Genomic DNA, 18265 nt, shown 5'->3' on the forward strand with positions numbered 1-18265 from the left:
AAAAGCCTGCTGAGATTTTGAATGGGAATGCATTGAGTCTATAGAAAGAATCGGCATCTTAAAAATACTGCCTTTGCCCTGGCTGGTGTGGCTCTGTGGGCTGAGCACCAACCAGTCTAAAAACCAAGAGTTCACTAGTTCAATTTCTAGTCAGGGCACACGCCTGGGTTGCGGGCCAGGTCCCCAGTTAGGGATGTGTGAGAGGCAACCACACACTGATGTTTCTCTCCCTCTCTCTAAAAGTAAATAAAATCTTTAAAAAATAATACTGAGTCTTCCAGTCCATAAACCTAGTTTATCTCTTAATTTAAGTCTCTTTTAATTTCTTTTGTTGGTGATTTATAGTTTACAGCATATAGATTCTGTGTATATTTTGTTAAGTTTAACCAAAACAGTTCATGTTTTTTCATTTAACTATAAATAGTACTTAAAAATTTTTCAATTTCCAATTGTTCAAGTATACAGCAGAATACATAATTTTTATATAATGATATCAAGATGATTATTTTGTTTATCTTTATTCTTAAAACTATCTGCATAGTTTCTCCCTTTTTCTCCACCTCCACTTTCTAAATAAGAACCTGTAAAAACATTTGAAAAATAAATCAAAAAGGAACACCTGGAGTTGAGACTTACAGTGAATAAGTAAATCTATCCGTCTTTTGATAAATAATTATTTTTCCTTTCTGTTGACAAAAATAACATTATAAAAAGTGACTTGTGCCTTATCATAACACCTGCTAACAACAAATATTGAGGTTTTTTAGAACAAGTATCTATTTTAAAGTCCTTTATTTTTTTCCTTAAGTAATGTATGTATATAACATCAGTATAAATCTATATGGTGAATGTTTAATTTTCCCTGGACAATTTAGCACATTATGGAAAAATTATTTTGAATTTCTATTTAACTTTTAACACACGAGAGGAAATTAACTAAGTATTGGAGGAAAATACATATTTTCATAAGGTCCTACTCCTTTCTTTCTGACAAAGTTCACTTATATATGTGTATATATATACAATGAACTGATGTTCCCTCTCACAACAATAGTAACGCCTCAACCTCTGGTGTGCAGGGCACAGAAAGGTTGATATTTTGGTCTGAATGGCTCATTCAGAGGTCCTGGCCAAAGCAGAGCTCTGTAATCCAGCTTTTGCTGGAGCTCTGAGCTCTCTGGAGCTTACCTAGCTATTTAGATACATGCTGCATTTGTTTTACATGTGGCTGTCATTCCTCCTGTGTCACTCCTAAAATGAGAAACTACAGATGGAAAGTTCTGTGCCCACATGGATCCTTGGGGACAGGGCAGTTGAATAAACCAGTGACTCACGGAGCAGCCTGACACCCTCCACTGGGGGCAGTGGGTGGACAAGAAGGGCAGCTGGAGGTTTCCTGGCACAAACACAACCCAACGGTGTTTCACAGCCAGATCAACTTAAAAAATGTAACACCAGAATGAGCAAAGGAAAAAACTCCTTGGGAACTCAGAAGATGAAGTCGGTTATTTTCTTTCAAAATAAATCATCTCCACATCTCAGATATTTTCAGTGTGGATGCATATTCACATCTTTTGTTTTTCAGTTTATAGAAAACCAACCCATTTCAAGAGAAAGTAAAAAATCACTGGCAGATCAATAAACAGCAACTAAAACAACAAAGAAATACCATTTTACACACATTCAATTGGCAAAAACTGAAGTTAATATCCAGTGTTGACAGGGACACAGAGACGGCCAGGTGCTGCTGGCAGAGATCACGTCGGTGTGGCCATCCGGTCGGTGATGTGGGCCCACTCGGCGCGCACACGCGGGGCCCATCGATCCTGCTCCTGGGTGTGTACCCAAAAGACGTTCTTACAAGGGTCTGTGAGCAGCAAGTCTATGGATGCTCAACATGCCATTATTTGTGGTGGCAGGAAACTAAAGGCCATGTCGTGTGTCTATTACTAGGTGCTAAATGTGAAAAATGTGGCAGACGGAACACTGCTGAATATTGGGCAGAAGCTACATTTTAAAGTAACTCACAGTAACTTGGATGTAGTTTAAAAATAATTAGTAACATAAGGAAAGAAGAAGAATGGAATATAACATAATACTGTTTACATAAATTAAAATATGTAATATAAAACAATATAGTTTTAGGAGCATATCACAAAAATTATACAGTAAGAGAATAATGACACTATACTTGCCATCAGCCACTTCTTGCATTTTAACACCTCTAAAATTTTGATGTATTTATAATTGAAAAAGTGTTGAATTTTATGAAATGTCGTAAAATTATAAAGATTCCATTACCTAATTCATGTGGCAGTTCATGACAGAAGACAGCTATGGAAGTACTGATTCCTCCTGTCAACCCGGCACTGAAAGCGGCCCCTGAGGTGAGGGAGAGGAGAAGAAAAAAAATGACATTTACTGATCTTTTTTACCCCAGTTGCTTTTGCCTACCCAAATTAATTTCATAATGAGTGGCAACCATATCTTACAAACTATAGATTTTGGATACAGAGTGAGGTTCAATAGGTGTTTACAAGCATAAAAAGAGCCACTCAGAGAAAGAAATATTCTGTTTTAAATTAAAATCTCTATTTACATAGCTTTTCAACTTACTAATAGCTTAAAAATAGCAGTGGTTTCCAGTATTTCAACCCTGAGTGGTAGTTTGATGTTCACTGTTAACTCATACAAGTCCATTTGGAGAGTAAAATGGCTAGTGTCTTTCTCCAAACTGATCTGGGTCTAGGGCACAAATGGCACAAAGACTTATTTGTCTGATGGTCTTGACACTGAGATCAGGGGTACAGTGCATTCAATTCTACCAGCAAAATTCTTTATCTTTAACACCAATAGCCACTGTAGATTCAAAAATAGGGTTTCTCCTTCCTGAAAAAAGAAGAAACAAACAAAAACCCCAAAGCCTACTTCTGAGTAATTATTTAACAGAGTCTAGATCTCAAAGAAAATTATGTATTAATCCCTCACTGTCCTCATAAACTGACAATATCAGTTTACATTAGCAAGATGCTAATGGATTAGGATCTGTTACAATTGATTTTTTTAACATTATAATTTTTTTCACCTTTTTACACACATACAATTATTAAATCTAAAGCTGAAATTAGTTTGTTCTCATTCAGGGATGTAAATGTATCTGAAAATATAATGTTAAGGTAGCTTTTTCAACATGGTAACAACAAATTGAATGAAGTAATTAAAGAAGTATAATATATTACAGACATTTGTTTACATGTTCAAAGAAAAACCTGCTGAAATTATTCCTTATATCCCCAACTAAACTTGTCAAAAACATGAACCCAGCCTTTAGAAAAACCAAATGACAGGAGTAATACACAATACCATATTTATAGTTAAGCTCCATATTTTAATCTTACATATTACAGTACGGCCTTGAAGAACAGCACATCAGAAGCCAGGTTTCCCGGGAACTTACCGATGGCCAGCCCATCGCTGAAGTTGTGGATGCCGTCCCCCATGATCACCATCCAGGCGATATTAGCTATTCCCGTTTCTTTCAGATCTGACCCAGAGTGACAGGGACCATGCGAATGATGAGCATGTTTGTGGTGCCACTGATGCCCATGTTTCCTCAGCACAGTTTTACTCTCGTCGTGGTGGTTACGTGCGGCAGCATGGAGATCGTGCTCGTCAACGGTGTGGAATCCATCCCTGTGAGAATGGTCCATGATTTTCTCCTCTTCTACACAAAGATAGTTTTTGGGAGGGGATTCTTGTTGGCCCTCTAAATCTGTCAGTTCAGTTTCATTAAGTCGATCTTCTGAAACAACCGAGTCATCAGTTCCTGTATTTGTAATAGCAAAGAATATGCTTTATCAACAAGTAAATGAACACATATTTGCTAATTTAACCTCAGGGAGAATAGCATTGCAATGAACATTTCTTAAGTGAATGTTTTTAAAATTCACTAAGTAAATAGGTATATAAAAGCAAATAAAATTAATTCATGTGTGCACACGCACGCACAAAACAAACTCGGGTTTTGAGGGTCCAGAAGATACACCCAATAACGGAGGGAACTCACAGCAATAGAGGACAAAGCGAGGAGAGAATCAGAAAGGTGGGAGATACTGGGGAACTAAAGGAGTAGGTCAAAGGGGTGAAAAGTTACCGCTGCATTTACCAGTAACACACGAAACCCTAACTTTTCAGAGAAAGGACAATCCTTAAAGTTTACCCACTGTTTACATGCTAACCTCTTACCATGTAAAAAATCAAAGACAAAATTTAAATCATTTGCATCTTTCAATGACCCACCTATTTGACAATACTACTCAGATCATTACTAGAATGAAGTTCAAATACCTGTAACAACATTTATGGCTTTTTTCCCTTAAATTAAAGTTGCCTCTTAGCTAGTTTTCAAAAGTTATTACGCAACAAAGATCTTAGCACTTCTCCAACTGTATTATGAGGCAGAGGCTGTCGTTCAGGTCTGGGCTGCCTCTTTTCTGCAGAAAAGTCACTGATACACTGAGGGGAAACACAAGTTCAAACACAAAGGGAGAACCTTAGGTAAAAACTTTGTTTCCCTGAAAATTGGAAGCTACCTGCTACAACTTCCAGGCGCCCGAACGGACGGACGGCGGAGCGGAGACTGTAAGCACCAGACCGCTCCCTGTAAGAGCAGAGGCTGACTCTCCTTTGTGCACATGGAACCCATCACATGGAGGGCACCAAGGCCTTGCACTGCCGAGAAATAAACTTTACACCAATCTACCACTTAGAAAGCCTGTTTGTTTGCTTCCTTCTTTGTTTTTCTGTAAAGTACAGTACAATATGGTTTTTGCCCTCTAATATAATTAATTGGTCCTACATTCCAGTATAAATTAGGCTGAAATGAACAAAAAACTAACAAAATCACAATTAAGACACACTCACATTTACAAAAATTCAAGTTAGAAACTAAAATTGGGGAAGCTACAATGAGAAAATTTTCAAACAACACAAAGTTTAGAAGCAATAATTCAGTTTTCATGTTTTAAAAGTTTCTCTTTAGTCAGAATTTTTGTCTACCGGCAAGAGGCTTGAGCTGCAGCCAGTCGGCATCTGGTGTGTCCTTTAGCTTATGGTCTGACAGCTTCCTTCCAACAGTCGGTTCTTCCGCGTTCTGCTTCATAAACCATTTCTGTTTCCCCTGGGAAAAAAATCTCGTATTAGAATAAAATCTGCAGCTGCAATTAGCAACAACATTCTCCCATTAACATGTGTAGGAATAACTGGTAGCAATGTTATACACAAATTATTTAGTAAAGAAGTGAGAAAAAAATTTAGTAGTTAATCAAGGAGTCTAACCAGATGAAAAACCCAACTACATTTGTAACGTGTTTTTATTTATTTATTTATTTAACTTATTTTATGAATACTCAACTAAAAGGTTCAAGTTCTTCTAATTCTTCTAAAGTTAAGAATAGGACACAGCCCTGACTGGTGTGTGGCTCAGTGGGTTGGGCACTGTCCTTCGAACCAAAAGGTCACCAGTTCGACTCCAGGTCAGGACACATGCCTGGGTTACAAGCCAGGTCCCCAGTTGGGGGCGTGCAGGAGGTAACAACAGATCCATGTCTCTCTCTCACGTCGATGTTTCCCCCTCTCTCTCTCTCAAAATAAATAAAATATTTTTAAAAAGAATAGGATACAGAGTACAATATTATTATGTACAACTCAAATGAAATGTGTGAAATATATGTAATCTCTCTTATCTAATAGTGTATGGGAATAGGAAGTTCCAAAAACTAATGCTTATTCCTTTGAATTTTAGCCTGTGATTAATGCCATCTAAAATTTCCCTACCTGTGACATAATGAACAGTCAGACTTGCATTAAAATACCAAATTTTCATTTAACGTCTATGAGCTTTTGTTAAATTTATTAAACATAAGAATACTCATCTGTAAAATAAAAATGATTACAAGGATTAAATGAAGTGATGTATGAAAGTGACCTATAAGTAACTGATCCTAAGCTTTGCAATAAAGATAAGTTTTGCTTCTGATGTAATGTGTTCTCAATTATTAATATTCTAATTATTACATTTCATTGTTTGTGTTTGAGTTTTCCCATCTTATTTTGTAATAGTCTGCTTTCTTCTTTTATCAACGTAACTACCTCTGACAACTCTTCTAGCTTGAAGTTCTAATCTATGTTAACTTAAGAGAACAAATAATCAAGTACGTTAGGATAGTGTGAAAGTAAAAGGCAGTATTCTCTGGGAGATGCTTACTGACTGGCACAGCATTTTCCTGGCTTTGCTTACAGGCTGTAAGCAATGTTTCAGATGTTTAAGCCTTCTAGCTGCTGCATAAGCAAGCCTGTTATGGCTACTTGTGTGGCAAGAGTCTTCAGAGACAGCCACCATCTATTTCTTCCCTGCCTGTCTTGAGCATTCTTCTCCACCCGCAAGAACGTAAAGTCTAACCTCTGCTTGAATTTTGGCTGGCCTTTTGACTTCCCTCAACCAATCAAATGCGACAGAAGAGATGCTATGCCCGTTCCGGGACAGGCCTGGCACCTTTTGCCTTTGCTCAAAGAAGCTGGCTATTCTGCCATGCAGAAGCTCAGTCTGGACTCTGATGAGCGGCCGTATGGAACAGTACCAAGATGGAGGCATACAGACACAGAGTGAAGCATTTTTCAGGCCTGCAGCCCGGCCCTGCCCTGCCCTGCCCTGGCTGCCCAAGTTTGCATGTAGCAGAGAGTGACTCTAGCTGACACCAAGTGAAGCAAAAAACCTGCCCAGCTGAATCCTGCTTAAGTTCCTGACAGAATTAAGAGAAATAATAAATTATTGTTATGAACCATTAAGTTTTGGGTTGTTCTGCTTCATAGCAATAATAGCAGAAACTGGGGAAATACAAAATGTTCAACAGAAAATAATACGGAGACATCCTAAAGAGAAAAGAAACATCAATCAGTTAAAGAAGAAAAAAGAGGAAGAAGGAGCCAATGATAATACAAAAGTCAATGAGAGGGTGACGCAAAGTGAAGAAAACACGAACGCCAGCTGGGATTTCGTTTAACTGCTTTGGTCCTGATTGTCCACTTCCCTAAAAACTTGCCAAATCATTGCCCTGAAAGCCCCAGTCCTGCTGAGACTAGTCATCGTCCAGTACATCCAACCGATGCTCTGAAAGCTCCCTTCCAGTACCAGACGACCCCTGTCTGTTCTTTTCAAGTCTCGCTAATCGCCTTCATTAAAAAAAAAAAACACCTCTATTTTTTCATTTTAGATTACTTGTTGTCCTATTTATCATAAGGAAGATGTGCTGATTTATCTGCCTAGATTCCTTTCTTTGATATAATTGAAGATTTTCTTATTAGATTTGCAATACCCTTCCTGCCAAAGGCATTCCCTTTAGTTTTTTTATTTCCCACAATTTCATTTACAAAAAAAAGCTGCCCTATTTTGGGGACTCTGTGTGCCTACATTAGTTTAGTTTACAAAAATAAATGTGTTTAATTTTGCTGGTAAATTTAGGTTCAAAATAAGATCAAAATTATAAAAAAAATTTTTTGCACATGTCTGTAAATTATGCAGTCCCTAATAATTTGTACACATTAAATACGTAATATCTGCTGGCTTCTGTGTTGGTATATACAACTGAAGGAAACTAGGGCTTCATAGGAATTTCAATATACTTTGCAATCCGTAACTGTGTTTTTGTTTTTTAAATTTTTTTAAAGCAATATAAAACTATTTATTGACCACTGTTTACCAGTATTTACAATAAAGTAAACAATATACAATTGGATAACATTCTGTTTACTACAAAGTCATTGTTTTTCCTGGCTTCTACTGAACAGGTAACCCAAATACTGAGACAGAGCCTACATGTAAGGAATGAGTTGGAGTACAACATGCAGGTCAAGACTTTAGATTACAAAAGTTTGTTCACCCATTTATTTCAGCAGGTTTAAGTCGCCAAGGTTTCTAATGATCTGATTAGGCTTCCATGAAGAAGTCTTACACATTCCATGATCATAATCTTTCAGTCAATATATCACAAGAATGTTAACTTTTGTAAAAGAATGGCTTGCTAGGCGAAACCTTTAAATAATTCTTGCCCGCCTAATTAAAATATACCAGGGTTTGCCTAAGTTTTCTTTTTTGGGAGAGGAAGTTGTTGGTAGTGATAAAATTTTCCTTTCAGGGGTTTTGCAAATAAACTTGCCTTTATAATTGTAGATATGGCCACGGATTCTGGTATGGCTGCTTTTAAATTGTCCAATCGAAGCTGCTTACATTATGTTTAAATTGCCCAATTAATTACAAATTATTTAATTTCAAAGGTTAAAGCTTCAGGAAAAATTTCAATTTAACTTGAAGTGATTTATTTCTTAGATTGCTGAAAATGATGGCAGCCCAGAAGCATGAGCTTATCTATGGTTGTGAAATGCTGTTTCTCATTTCATGAGAAACATTAATTCTCCACTGCTGTCTGTGGCACCAATTATTCGTTCAGGATCAAGACCTCTGGCAAAGCCTCTTGGTTTATCAGCGGCATCTCTTTTCTTCTTTGATTTGCTATCATCAGATTCACTGTCAGACAAAGACTTTCTTTTTGTACCACCTTTTTCTTTACCAGCTTTTTGAGAATTAAGAAATGCTTCAATTAACTCTGGGCAATCTAAATTTTCTTCAGGGTCCCAAGTATTGTCAGCATCTGTGAATCCCTTCCACTTCAGGAAATACTCCACCTTCCCATTCACCACTCGTCGGTCCAATACTTTTTCCACTACAAATTCTTCAGGCTCTGCCTCTTCAACTTTTTTACTCTTCCCATTCTGTTTCTTTCCCATTTTTTGCAATGTAGTTTTACTGGAGGCCATTTTTATCGCAGACTTGAAGAGCTTTTATTCACCGCCTCCGTGCTGCTCCGGGTCCCGAGCCCACAGCGTCTCCGGCCCTGCACGCCATCAGCTCCAGCCACATCCCCGTAACTGTGTTTAAATTAGGTACTCACAGAGATGAACTCTGAACTCTTGTATTTAACACATCTAATCAGATACCAAGTCTTCTTACTGATTCTTTCATTTTAACAGTTTGCTTAATCACCTCCTCTTCCCCACTCCTTATGCCATGCCTCTGTTTAAGCCCACATCACTTTTTCTAAATGACTTGGCAGGAATCTGCTGACACACTTCCTTTGGCTACTCTATCTTGTCATCCCTCCCTCCCACCGCATTCTGTTCTTCACCCACATACATGACCTTCCACACAACCCTTCAAAAACCAAAGACCATTACACCTCTTTCACTTTTCTATAAGGTGGTCCTTCTCAGTGCTTTCCACCACTCCTCAGGTAATTCTTCCCTGGGCACACCATCTTGGTCACTCCTCCTTTGGAGACAATCAAATATGATGGTGTCCTGACAAAAATATGGCACTTAAAAATTAAATATACTACTTGGAATATAATATAAAAATAAGACATAGGAGGCCCTGGCTGGTGTAGCTCAGTGGATTGAGTGTGTGCCTGCGAACCAGAGGATCGCGGTTCAATTCCCAGTCAGGGCACATGCCTGGGTTGCAGGTCAGTTCCCAGCAGGGGACGCACTAGAGGCAATCATACGTTGATATTCTCTCCCTCTCTCCTTCCCTTCCCCTCTAAAGATAAATAAATTTTAAAAAATCTTAAAAAAAAATAAGATGTAGGATTTATTTCCCATCAATTTAGGTAGCAACTGGAAGTCATGAGGAATGAATCATAGTTTTACAGCTAGTGTGTGGCTGAGCAAGGACTAGGATCACTTCCCCTGTACTCCAGTTCAGAGCTCTATTATAAACGATTTATATTGCCTCAAGGAGATACATACAAAACACACACACACACAAATATATGTATATAGAAACAGTATAAAAACAGTATCATAAGTGTGGACTCTATATATTATGATCACGACTTCCCAATGTTTCCCAGGAAAAAGATGTTTTTTCTTTTTTGAATATTTATAGTTAATTAACAAAATATAAGAATTTTTTAACCTTTTTTTTGTGGAAAGGCATCTAAAAATGTTCTCTAGACTTACTTACTTAAAGAGCATATACTGAAGATAATCAGCATTAGTATCACAAGCATGTTAGTGAAATATATTCAGGAATCTAATTCTTGTTACCTCTAGTATTTCTACCATTGACAAGGCTTTTCTGATAAAGAAATGCTGTCTGAAAACATTTTCACTGTAATACATGACAATAAAAGCCACTTATACTTGAAAATATTACCTAAGAAGACTGAAGAAACTTGCTTCTATTTATACATTTTTGCATTTTTATAAGCATAAATTGACCAATAGCTTTTTCCATCCTACTTAAATCAATTAGGTAAGCTGTGACGCAAATGCTTTAAGACTGAGACTGCTATCTCTTGATTATAGATGCCAAAATAAATGTAAAAAAATGGCCAAAATCAAAGCCATTTATTTCTGAAGATAATCTTTTAGAAGATAGGAGATTTAATACACAACAATACCATAATTAAGCATATAGCCAGAAAATAATGGTCTTTGTTTTGAGTTTTACGCCCCAGAAAATGAAATAAACAATTCAAAAGTACTTACTCTTTGCTGTTTGTAGTGCTTAAACATTCTAAGGCAGTGTTCAATGATAAATAACAAGTAAATGCCTCCTAGAGCGACAAGTCCTTTCAATACAGCATCATACTCTTCCAAAAACTTCTTGGATTCGTGTCCATGAGAATGGCCGTGCCCATGTGCATGCTGATGACTGTGATCATGTCCACCCTGAGACTATTATTAAAAATAAGAAAAACTGCTAAACAAGTCATTGGAATGCTACTTTAAGTTCCAAGATTATAATTTCCTAGATGATACAGAAAAAAATACTTTTTAATTTTGGCAGTGGTCCTTAAATGTTTTCTCACTTAAAAAGAAGTACTCTTCCAGTTAATTGTGCTACATTCAGTGGCCTAGAAAATACTACTGTACAGCTCATGGTGCCTCTAAAACAAAGACCCCAAACTCAAAAGCCCATAGGGGTGAAGGTATATATTACAGTGGGAGAACCGAGTCAGCCGTAGAGAATGGGAGTGATGGGTCCTTTGTAAATTTAAGTGAACAACACCCAGACAAACACCTAACATTTAGCAAAACTAAAACAAACTAGTTCTCCAGCAGGTGATCACTTATGACTCCCTGTAATCTAACTTTTTCTTAAACTGATTATACAAACGTGTATCCTGAAATACATAACTTAATTCTCTGTTTTTTAAACTTTGGCAAAAATAAATATATATGTGGAAATAAAGTTATTTTTAACTATGAAATGGATAAGTTTCACAATATTAGCCTTAGAGAACTTTAGGCATTAGAACTATTCTTATGTATTTTCCTTGCCTATAACACTTACAGTCTTTCCCCATTTGCTAGTGGTTAACAGAAGAGGTTTCTGAACCTCGTAAAAGAAGTAAACCCATTTCAAATGGTATTAACTTTATGCAATAAACATTTTTTAAAGAAAAATACAAGTTACACAGCACTAAAACTTTGTTTTTCACTTCAACTGTTCTCATTAGGCCCAGTTTTGAAATAGACTGTTGCTACTCCTCCTGATGGCTGGTAGAAAGGCAGGTGACGGGGTGGAAATAAAGGGGAAAACAAGTAAATAATATACAATATAATCACTGAACTTTGAAAAATTATATTCTATTTTAAGAGTAATTAATTACTTTTTTAAAGGCATGCCATACATTGTTCTAGATGCTAGATCTGGAATTCTCAACCGAAAGTGTAGAAGGAGAGAAGTAGTATACACAACAAACAAGTACAATTTTGTCTCCCAAATACTTTGGGAGGGAGGCAGTGAGAATACAAAAAAATCCAAACCTGTTTTTTTACATTTGGAATACAAAAGTCCCAATGTTTTCATAAGGTGATGTAAAAACAGTCAACACCAGATCAAATACTCTTAACTGGCAACAGATAGACTGTAAAAGGCATAATCAAGGCACTAAAAGTTTGGGCTTATGATCACATCATTAGAAGTGTACCCAAATGTTCAATAGCAAGTGGCAGGCCAGGGGGAAAGGTAAGTGGTCCGGTTTGTAAAGAGCTAAATGCCTACAATAGCTGAGTTGGTCTATCTACTCCTGCTCCAATAAAGATGCCTGTGGCACACTGGCTATGCTATGCAAGTACGTACAATCATTACAAGATCCCTTATATGCACTGGCTGGTGTGGCTCAGTGGACTGAGCAACAGCCTGCAAATCAAAGGGTTGCTGGTTTGATTCCCAGTTTGATTTCCAGTCAGGGCACAAGCCTGTGTTGCAGGCCAGGTCCCCAGTAAGGGGTGTGCAAGAGGACTGTGCAACAACAGACTGATGTTTCTCTCCCTCTCGTTCTCCCACCCTCCCCTCTCTAAAAATAAATAAATAAAATCTCTAAAAAAATAAAAAGATCCCTTACACATTTCTTCTAAAGGCTTCCTTAATATTTGTACAGATAAAAAAAATTATTCATTGATTTTATTATTTATTTTCAGAAATGCCAATAGAGCAAGATTTTTCTTCTGTTTTAAAGTTAGTTTGACGGAGGCATAACTGGACTACTAAATGTAAGATATTTAAAGTGTACCTTGTGGTGTTTGATATATATACATTGTGACACATTGTGACAGGTGAACATAAAACTGACATTACCAGGTTTTTTTTTGTTATTCTGAAACCCAATGATTCAGTTTATTTCAAAAGTGCTGCTATTAAAATTGTTCAAATGGGAACAAATACTTTAAGCAAACAAAATAGCATGAATACTAGATTGTGCTACAGCTTGCTAAAGAAAGACACTTTTAGTTTAAGTATTTTTATTTTTAATTTTTTTAAAGTTTCAAAAATTTCTTACATGGGGAAGTAGGTGAAGAAGGGCGTCTCCACTCATTGTTCCTACAGCCAGAGCGACAAGGAACGTGAGCAGGAATTTGAAGCATCCTTGGTTAATGATGGGCACCAGGATCACGCCCAGCAAGGACAGCAGGCTAATGACAGTGATAGAAATGATGCCACAAATCCATGCTGTAGGAAAGAAATTAGAATCAACATTAGCATGACAAAATAAACCAACAAAGTTCCCAAGAAAAACTAAATGTAAGATAAATGAGTCACAGACAATAGGTTCTTTTACTCAGACTATGCTTTTTAAGAAACTTTATGTTTTGGCACAGCTGTATTCCTCAACATCATCTCTCTTCCACAGCCAGCTCCAAACTCTTTCCTCCAACTTAGCTTTGTGTATGTATAATTCACTACTTCAAGAAAACAAACCTCACATTGTAAAATTAGTAATATTTACATTTAAGCTTAAATAAAAGCTATCATAATATCCTAGGTGTTAATAAAAGCAATTTGGGTAATAAAATTCTTCTGATTTTTAAGCAAATTATTATGCTTTTTCAATCATTATTTAGCATAAAGCAAAAACAAAACAAACAAAAATAATAAAGGCATCTTTTATAAAACTTACACCAAACTACCAATATAAAAACTATTACATATAACTAGCAAATGTTTTCTTTATTTGTACCCAAGATACTAAATGCAATTAAAAAAACCTCCAAATAAATGTCTGAAACAAGCTTCACTTATTCTGCAAATTGGGTTGCTTAAAATGTTAAAGGTCTTCAAGCTTAGTTATTCACCAACTCCCTTTCTCATTATCTAGAGAGAAAATGCATTCTTTTAAAAAGAAGAACTCATCTGTGGAAACTTTCTAATTAACTTGGTTCAAAGCCTGTGCAAGATGGCAGTTTTGTATACTGTTTCAGCATTTTAATTGGCAGAAATGCTTAGCGACCTGCTCACAAACCCCCTTGGTAATTAAGCTAGGGTCAACTCTATGACTAAACGAGCCAATCTTGTGAAACAAACAATTTCTACCATACGCAGTGTATAACGGATTTGGTTTACAGCACTCTTTGAACAGTTAACGAGGGAGTGGCTGTGTCACTACGGGAGGTTTACACAGAACAAGTCCGCCTTTCTTAATAGTGCAGCAGTCATTACAAATAATTTCTATCAGGGCTTTCTCTCTAACAATTACTGACATCTATCGGGACATAATTCAATTTTCATTTCTGACCATGCTACTAACCACTGGCAAACAACTAATCAATATTTACTATTAGTAATATATTTGTCTTTAAGCTTTCAGATTGACTTGTAATTTTCAATATTACTAGAGTCAAGCATCTGTCAACAGCTTATAAAATAGATGCCAATATTACAACTCAGAAACTCTTAAGTCATAATCCACAGTTGATGTGAAAAGCAAAGATGTAGACTTTTTCCAGGCCTTAAAGACGGAAAAGGCTATTAATCTTAACTCTTGATGTGATAATCCCATCAGTCTTCCTTTTTCTCTGTATGGAACAAATGAATTTTGTTTCTAATTAAGTTAAGTAATCTCAGGCCTAGCTTCCCTTTCTCTCCTGTCACAAGGAGAATTTAGAAGCACCTGCAAATGGCTGTAACTCTTGACATATTTACTTATCTACAAAGATCAGTGAATAGGAAGCCAGCAAGGGAAACATACTTTATCTATCAAAAAAATCAGCATTCCAGTCTGGGATGTGGACTTACTTTCTCTCCTTTACTGATTCATACCAGACTGAACCTAGCTTGTCTACCTAAAAGACTATTCTTGTATTTTTCCTTACTAATCTAGAATTATAGCGATAATTACATATCAATATTTACCTCTATCACCACTTCAGTGGTGTTTTAACAGACAACTAAAGATAACTACCTCCCTGTCATATTCTAGCCAAGAAAGTTTTTTAGCAGGAAGTAGTGCAGCACAGCCTAGGTTAAGAACATGGAGGTTACATTCAAAGGCTTTTATTTTTCATTTTTAAAAATATTTTATTGAATTAATTGGGGTTATATTAATAAAATTATATAGGATTCAAGTGTGTAATTCTATAATACACGTGTGTATACCACCCAGTGTAGTCTCCTTCCCTCACCATTTATTCCACCCCCATACTCTCTTCTTCCTGCCTCCAACCCCCTTTCCCTCTGGTAATCGCCATACTGAGGTCTATTATCTATGAGGAGTTTTTTTTAGCTTAATCCTTTCACCTACTTTCACCCAGGCCCCTAACCCCATCCCTCCCCTCTGACAGCTGTCAGTTGTTTCTCAGAATCTATGAGTCTATTTTGTTTATTTTATTCATTAGATTCCATATTTGAGTGAAGTCACATGGTATTTATTTTTCTCTGAGTGGCGTATTTCACTTAGCATAATACTCTCCAGGCCCATCCATACTGTCAAAAAAGGTAAGATCTCCTTTTTTACAGCTAAGTACTGTTCTACTGTGCAAATGTACCACAGCTTTTGTATCCACCCATCTACTGATGGGCACCTGCGCTGAGTCCCAATCTTGGCCAATGTAAACAGGACTGCAATGAACACAGGGGTGGCATGTATTCTTCTGAATCAGTGTTTCTGGGTTTCTTCAGAAATATTACCAGAAGTGGAAATGCTGGGTCATAATGTAGTTCCAGCTTTACTTTTTTGAGGAAACTCAGTACTGTTTTCCACAGTGGCTGTACCAGTCTGCATTCCCACTAACAGTGCTTGAAGGTTCCCTTTCTCTGCATCCTCACCAGCACTTGTTGTTTGTTGAATAATGATGGCCATTCTGACAGATGTGAGATGATATCTCACTGAGGTTTTAATTTGCATTTTTCCTGTGATTAGTGACGCTGAGCATCTTTTCATATGTCTATTGGCCATCTGCACATCCTCTATGGAGAAATGTCTATTCAGGTCCTTTGCCCATTTTTGTTCTCCTGAACACCTTTTAAAAAACTGAATTTTTTTTATTTTTTTAAAGATTGTTTACTTATTTATCATTAGAGAAGAAGGGAGGGAGAGGGAGAGAAATATCACTGTGTGGTCGCCTGTCGTGCATCCCCTGCTTGGGACCTGGCCTGCAACCCAGGCATGTGCCCTGACTGGGAATCGAACTGCAATTGTGTGGTTTGCAGGCCCGAGCTCAATCCACTGAGCTACACCAGCCAGGGCTTTTTCTTTATTCTTACTGTTGACACTATTGCAGATGTCCCCATTTCTGCCCCCCTTTGCCTGCCTCCACTCAGCCCCTGCCGCCCCCTTCTCTCTGGCCATCAATTAGATTGTTTGATTTTGGTATTGAGTCAAGTTCTTAATAAATTTTGGATATTCACCCCTAATCAGACATAGCTTTGGCAAATATGTTCTCCCATTCAATGGGCTGTCTTTCTATTTTGTTGATAGTTTTCTTTGCTGCACAAAACCTTTTTAGTTTAATGTAGTCCCATTTGTTTTTCCTTTGTTTCCCTTGCCTGAAAACATATACCAGAAAAAATACCACGATGAGAAATGCCTGAGATTCTATTGCCTATGTTTTCTTCTATAATTACTATGGTTTGGAGTCTTACATTTGAGTCTTTTTTTTCTTTATTTTTATTGTTTACCCTATTACAGATATCTCCATTCCCACATCCCTTGCCCTCTCTTCCCTTTGGCTATCTACATTAAAGTCTTTAATCAATTTTGAGTTTATTCTTGTATCTGTGTAAAGACATGGTCTACTTTCATTTTTTTGCATATACCTGCACAAATTTCCCAACACCGTTTATTAAATTGATTGTCCTCATCCCATTATATGTTCTTATTTCCTCTCTCATATATTAATTGACCATAAAGGTGTGGGTTTATTTTCTGGGTTCTTTATTCTGTTCCACTGATTTATTGATCTGTTGGTCTGTTTTTATGCCAGTACCATGCTTTTCTGATTACTATGACCTTGTAGTATATAGTTTGATATCAAGTAGCATGAGGCCTCCAACTTTGTTCTTCTTTCTCAAGACTGCTGAGGATATTTGGAGTTTTTTGTGGTTCCACACAAATTTTTAGAACATTTGTTCTAGTTCTATGAAAATTCGATTGGTATTTTGATAGGAATTACTTTAAATCCATGGATTGCTTGGTAGTATGGACATTTTAATGATGTTAAGTCTTCCTGTACATGAACTTGGTACATGCTTCGACTTACTTGTACCTTCTTCAATTTCTCTTCAGTATCTTAAAATTTTCTGAGAAAAGGTATTTTACTTCCTTGGTTAAATTTATTCCTAGGTACCTTATTTATTTATTGAAATGTAAGCAGGACTGTTTTCTTAGTTTCTCTTTCTGATGGTTCCTAGGCTTCTATACAGACAATACTCTCGTTCCTATCAGGCTCTGCTCCCTGGCAGCTATGTGACATTACGGAAGTTACTTCTCAAAGCCTCCTTTCCTGAACAAATAGAAGTGAATAAAAGTGCCTATCTCATGGGTTTAACAGTTAAATGAAGCATATTAAACACCTGTAGAAGTGTTTAGAACAGCACAGGGTAAGGTTCCAATAAATATAGCCAATCACAATTACTTTATCTATTCTCAAGTTACTTTCCTATTGCAAAGAAATTAACCAAGAATAGGCAGCACCTAAAAGACTTAGTTTGTTATATACATTGAGAGCATTTTGTTTGTACTCTTTCAAGCTTTAAGAAATATCTCTATTCCAAGTAAACCTGACATACTGAAATATGGTATTTTTAAACCTTAGTACTACACTAAGAAAAACATTTTAATTCTATCCTTTTAATTTTATCTCAGAATTCTGTTTTTCATCCCTATTTTTAAATATCAATTTAATCATTTTAATGACTCTGCAATAGCACCACTGTATCTCGGGCATTTCAACCAGCACTGTGTTCATCATGATTTTGCACATGATTGAGTTCATGGAAATCTCACTCACCAAATATTACCCACCCAAGTTCATCAGACTGACTGACAGTCATGAGATAGTTTTCAAAGACTCATTTTCAACAAGTGTCTTTCCTGGCTTATAACTGAAACCTTACTGGCTAATCTTCAGCAATTAATTCATTTAATCAATATACTAGTGCTTACTTTTTGTCCAAAGTACCCTTTATCTTAGGCACAGTGGATGCTGAGACAAAAGAGTAGGTTACTTTAAGCAAGTGAAGTCACCAAAAGCAGACAATTGATACAATTATTAAGACCCCCAAGCTCTGTACTGTAATGAAAATACCCACAGGGTGTCAAGAAAGGACATTTAATTACTCCTAGGATGATCAGTAAGTTATCTCAGAGAGGCTAATCCTTGAGCTGAAATTTTGAGGAATCATAGTAGTCAGTCAGGTAGAGAAGTT

General features: G+C 36.7%; 2 protein-coding genes across 3 annotated transcripts in view; both read right to left on the minus strand.

Annotated features, from left to right (window-relative positions):
• Window positions 1–18265, minus strand: part of SLC39A10 (solute carrier family 39 member 10) — an 88866-nt gene that overhangs the window by 12180 nt on the left and 58421 nt on the right. For both annotated transcript variants that reach the window (XM_037043725.1, XM_037043724.1), the window contains exons 4-8: window positions 12903–13072; window positions 10603–10791; window positions 5059–5179; window positions 3458–3826; window positions 2302–2382 (exon numbers count right to left, since the gene is read on the minus strand). In XM_037043725.1, coding sequence (XP_036899620.1) covers window positions 2302–2382; window positions 3458–3826; window positions 5059–5179; window positions 10603–10791; window positions 12903–13072 — 930 coding nt within the window. The remainder of the gene's footprint in view (window positions 1–2301; window positions 2383–3457; window positions 3827–5058; window positions 5180–10602; window positions 10792–12902; window positions 13073–18265) is intronic.
• LOC118985291 (chromobox protein homolog 3-like) lies at window positions 8444–8970 on the minus strand. Its single transcript, XM_037043727.1, has one exon. It carries the CDS (start codon window positions 8869–8871, stop codon window positions 8446–8448), a length of 426 nt encoding a protein of 141 aa, XP_036899622.1. The 5' UTR covers window positions 8872–8970; the 3' UTR covers window positions 8444–8445.

The sequence above is a fragment of the Sturnira hondurensis genome, unplaced genomic scaffold, assembly GCF_014824575.4.
Source record: "Sturnira hondurensis isolate 20B ecotype Veracruz unplaced genomic scaffold, ASM1482457v3 Scaffold0004136, whole genome shotgun sequence".
NCBI classification, from domain to species: Eukaryota; Metazoa; Chordata; class Mammalia; order Chiroptera; family Phyllostomidae; genus Sturnira; species Sturnira hondurensis.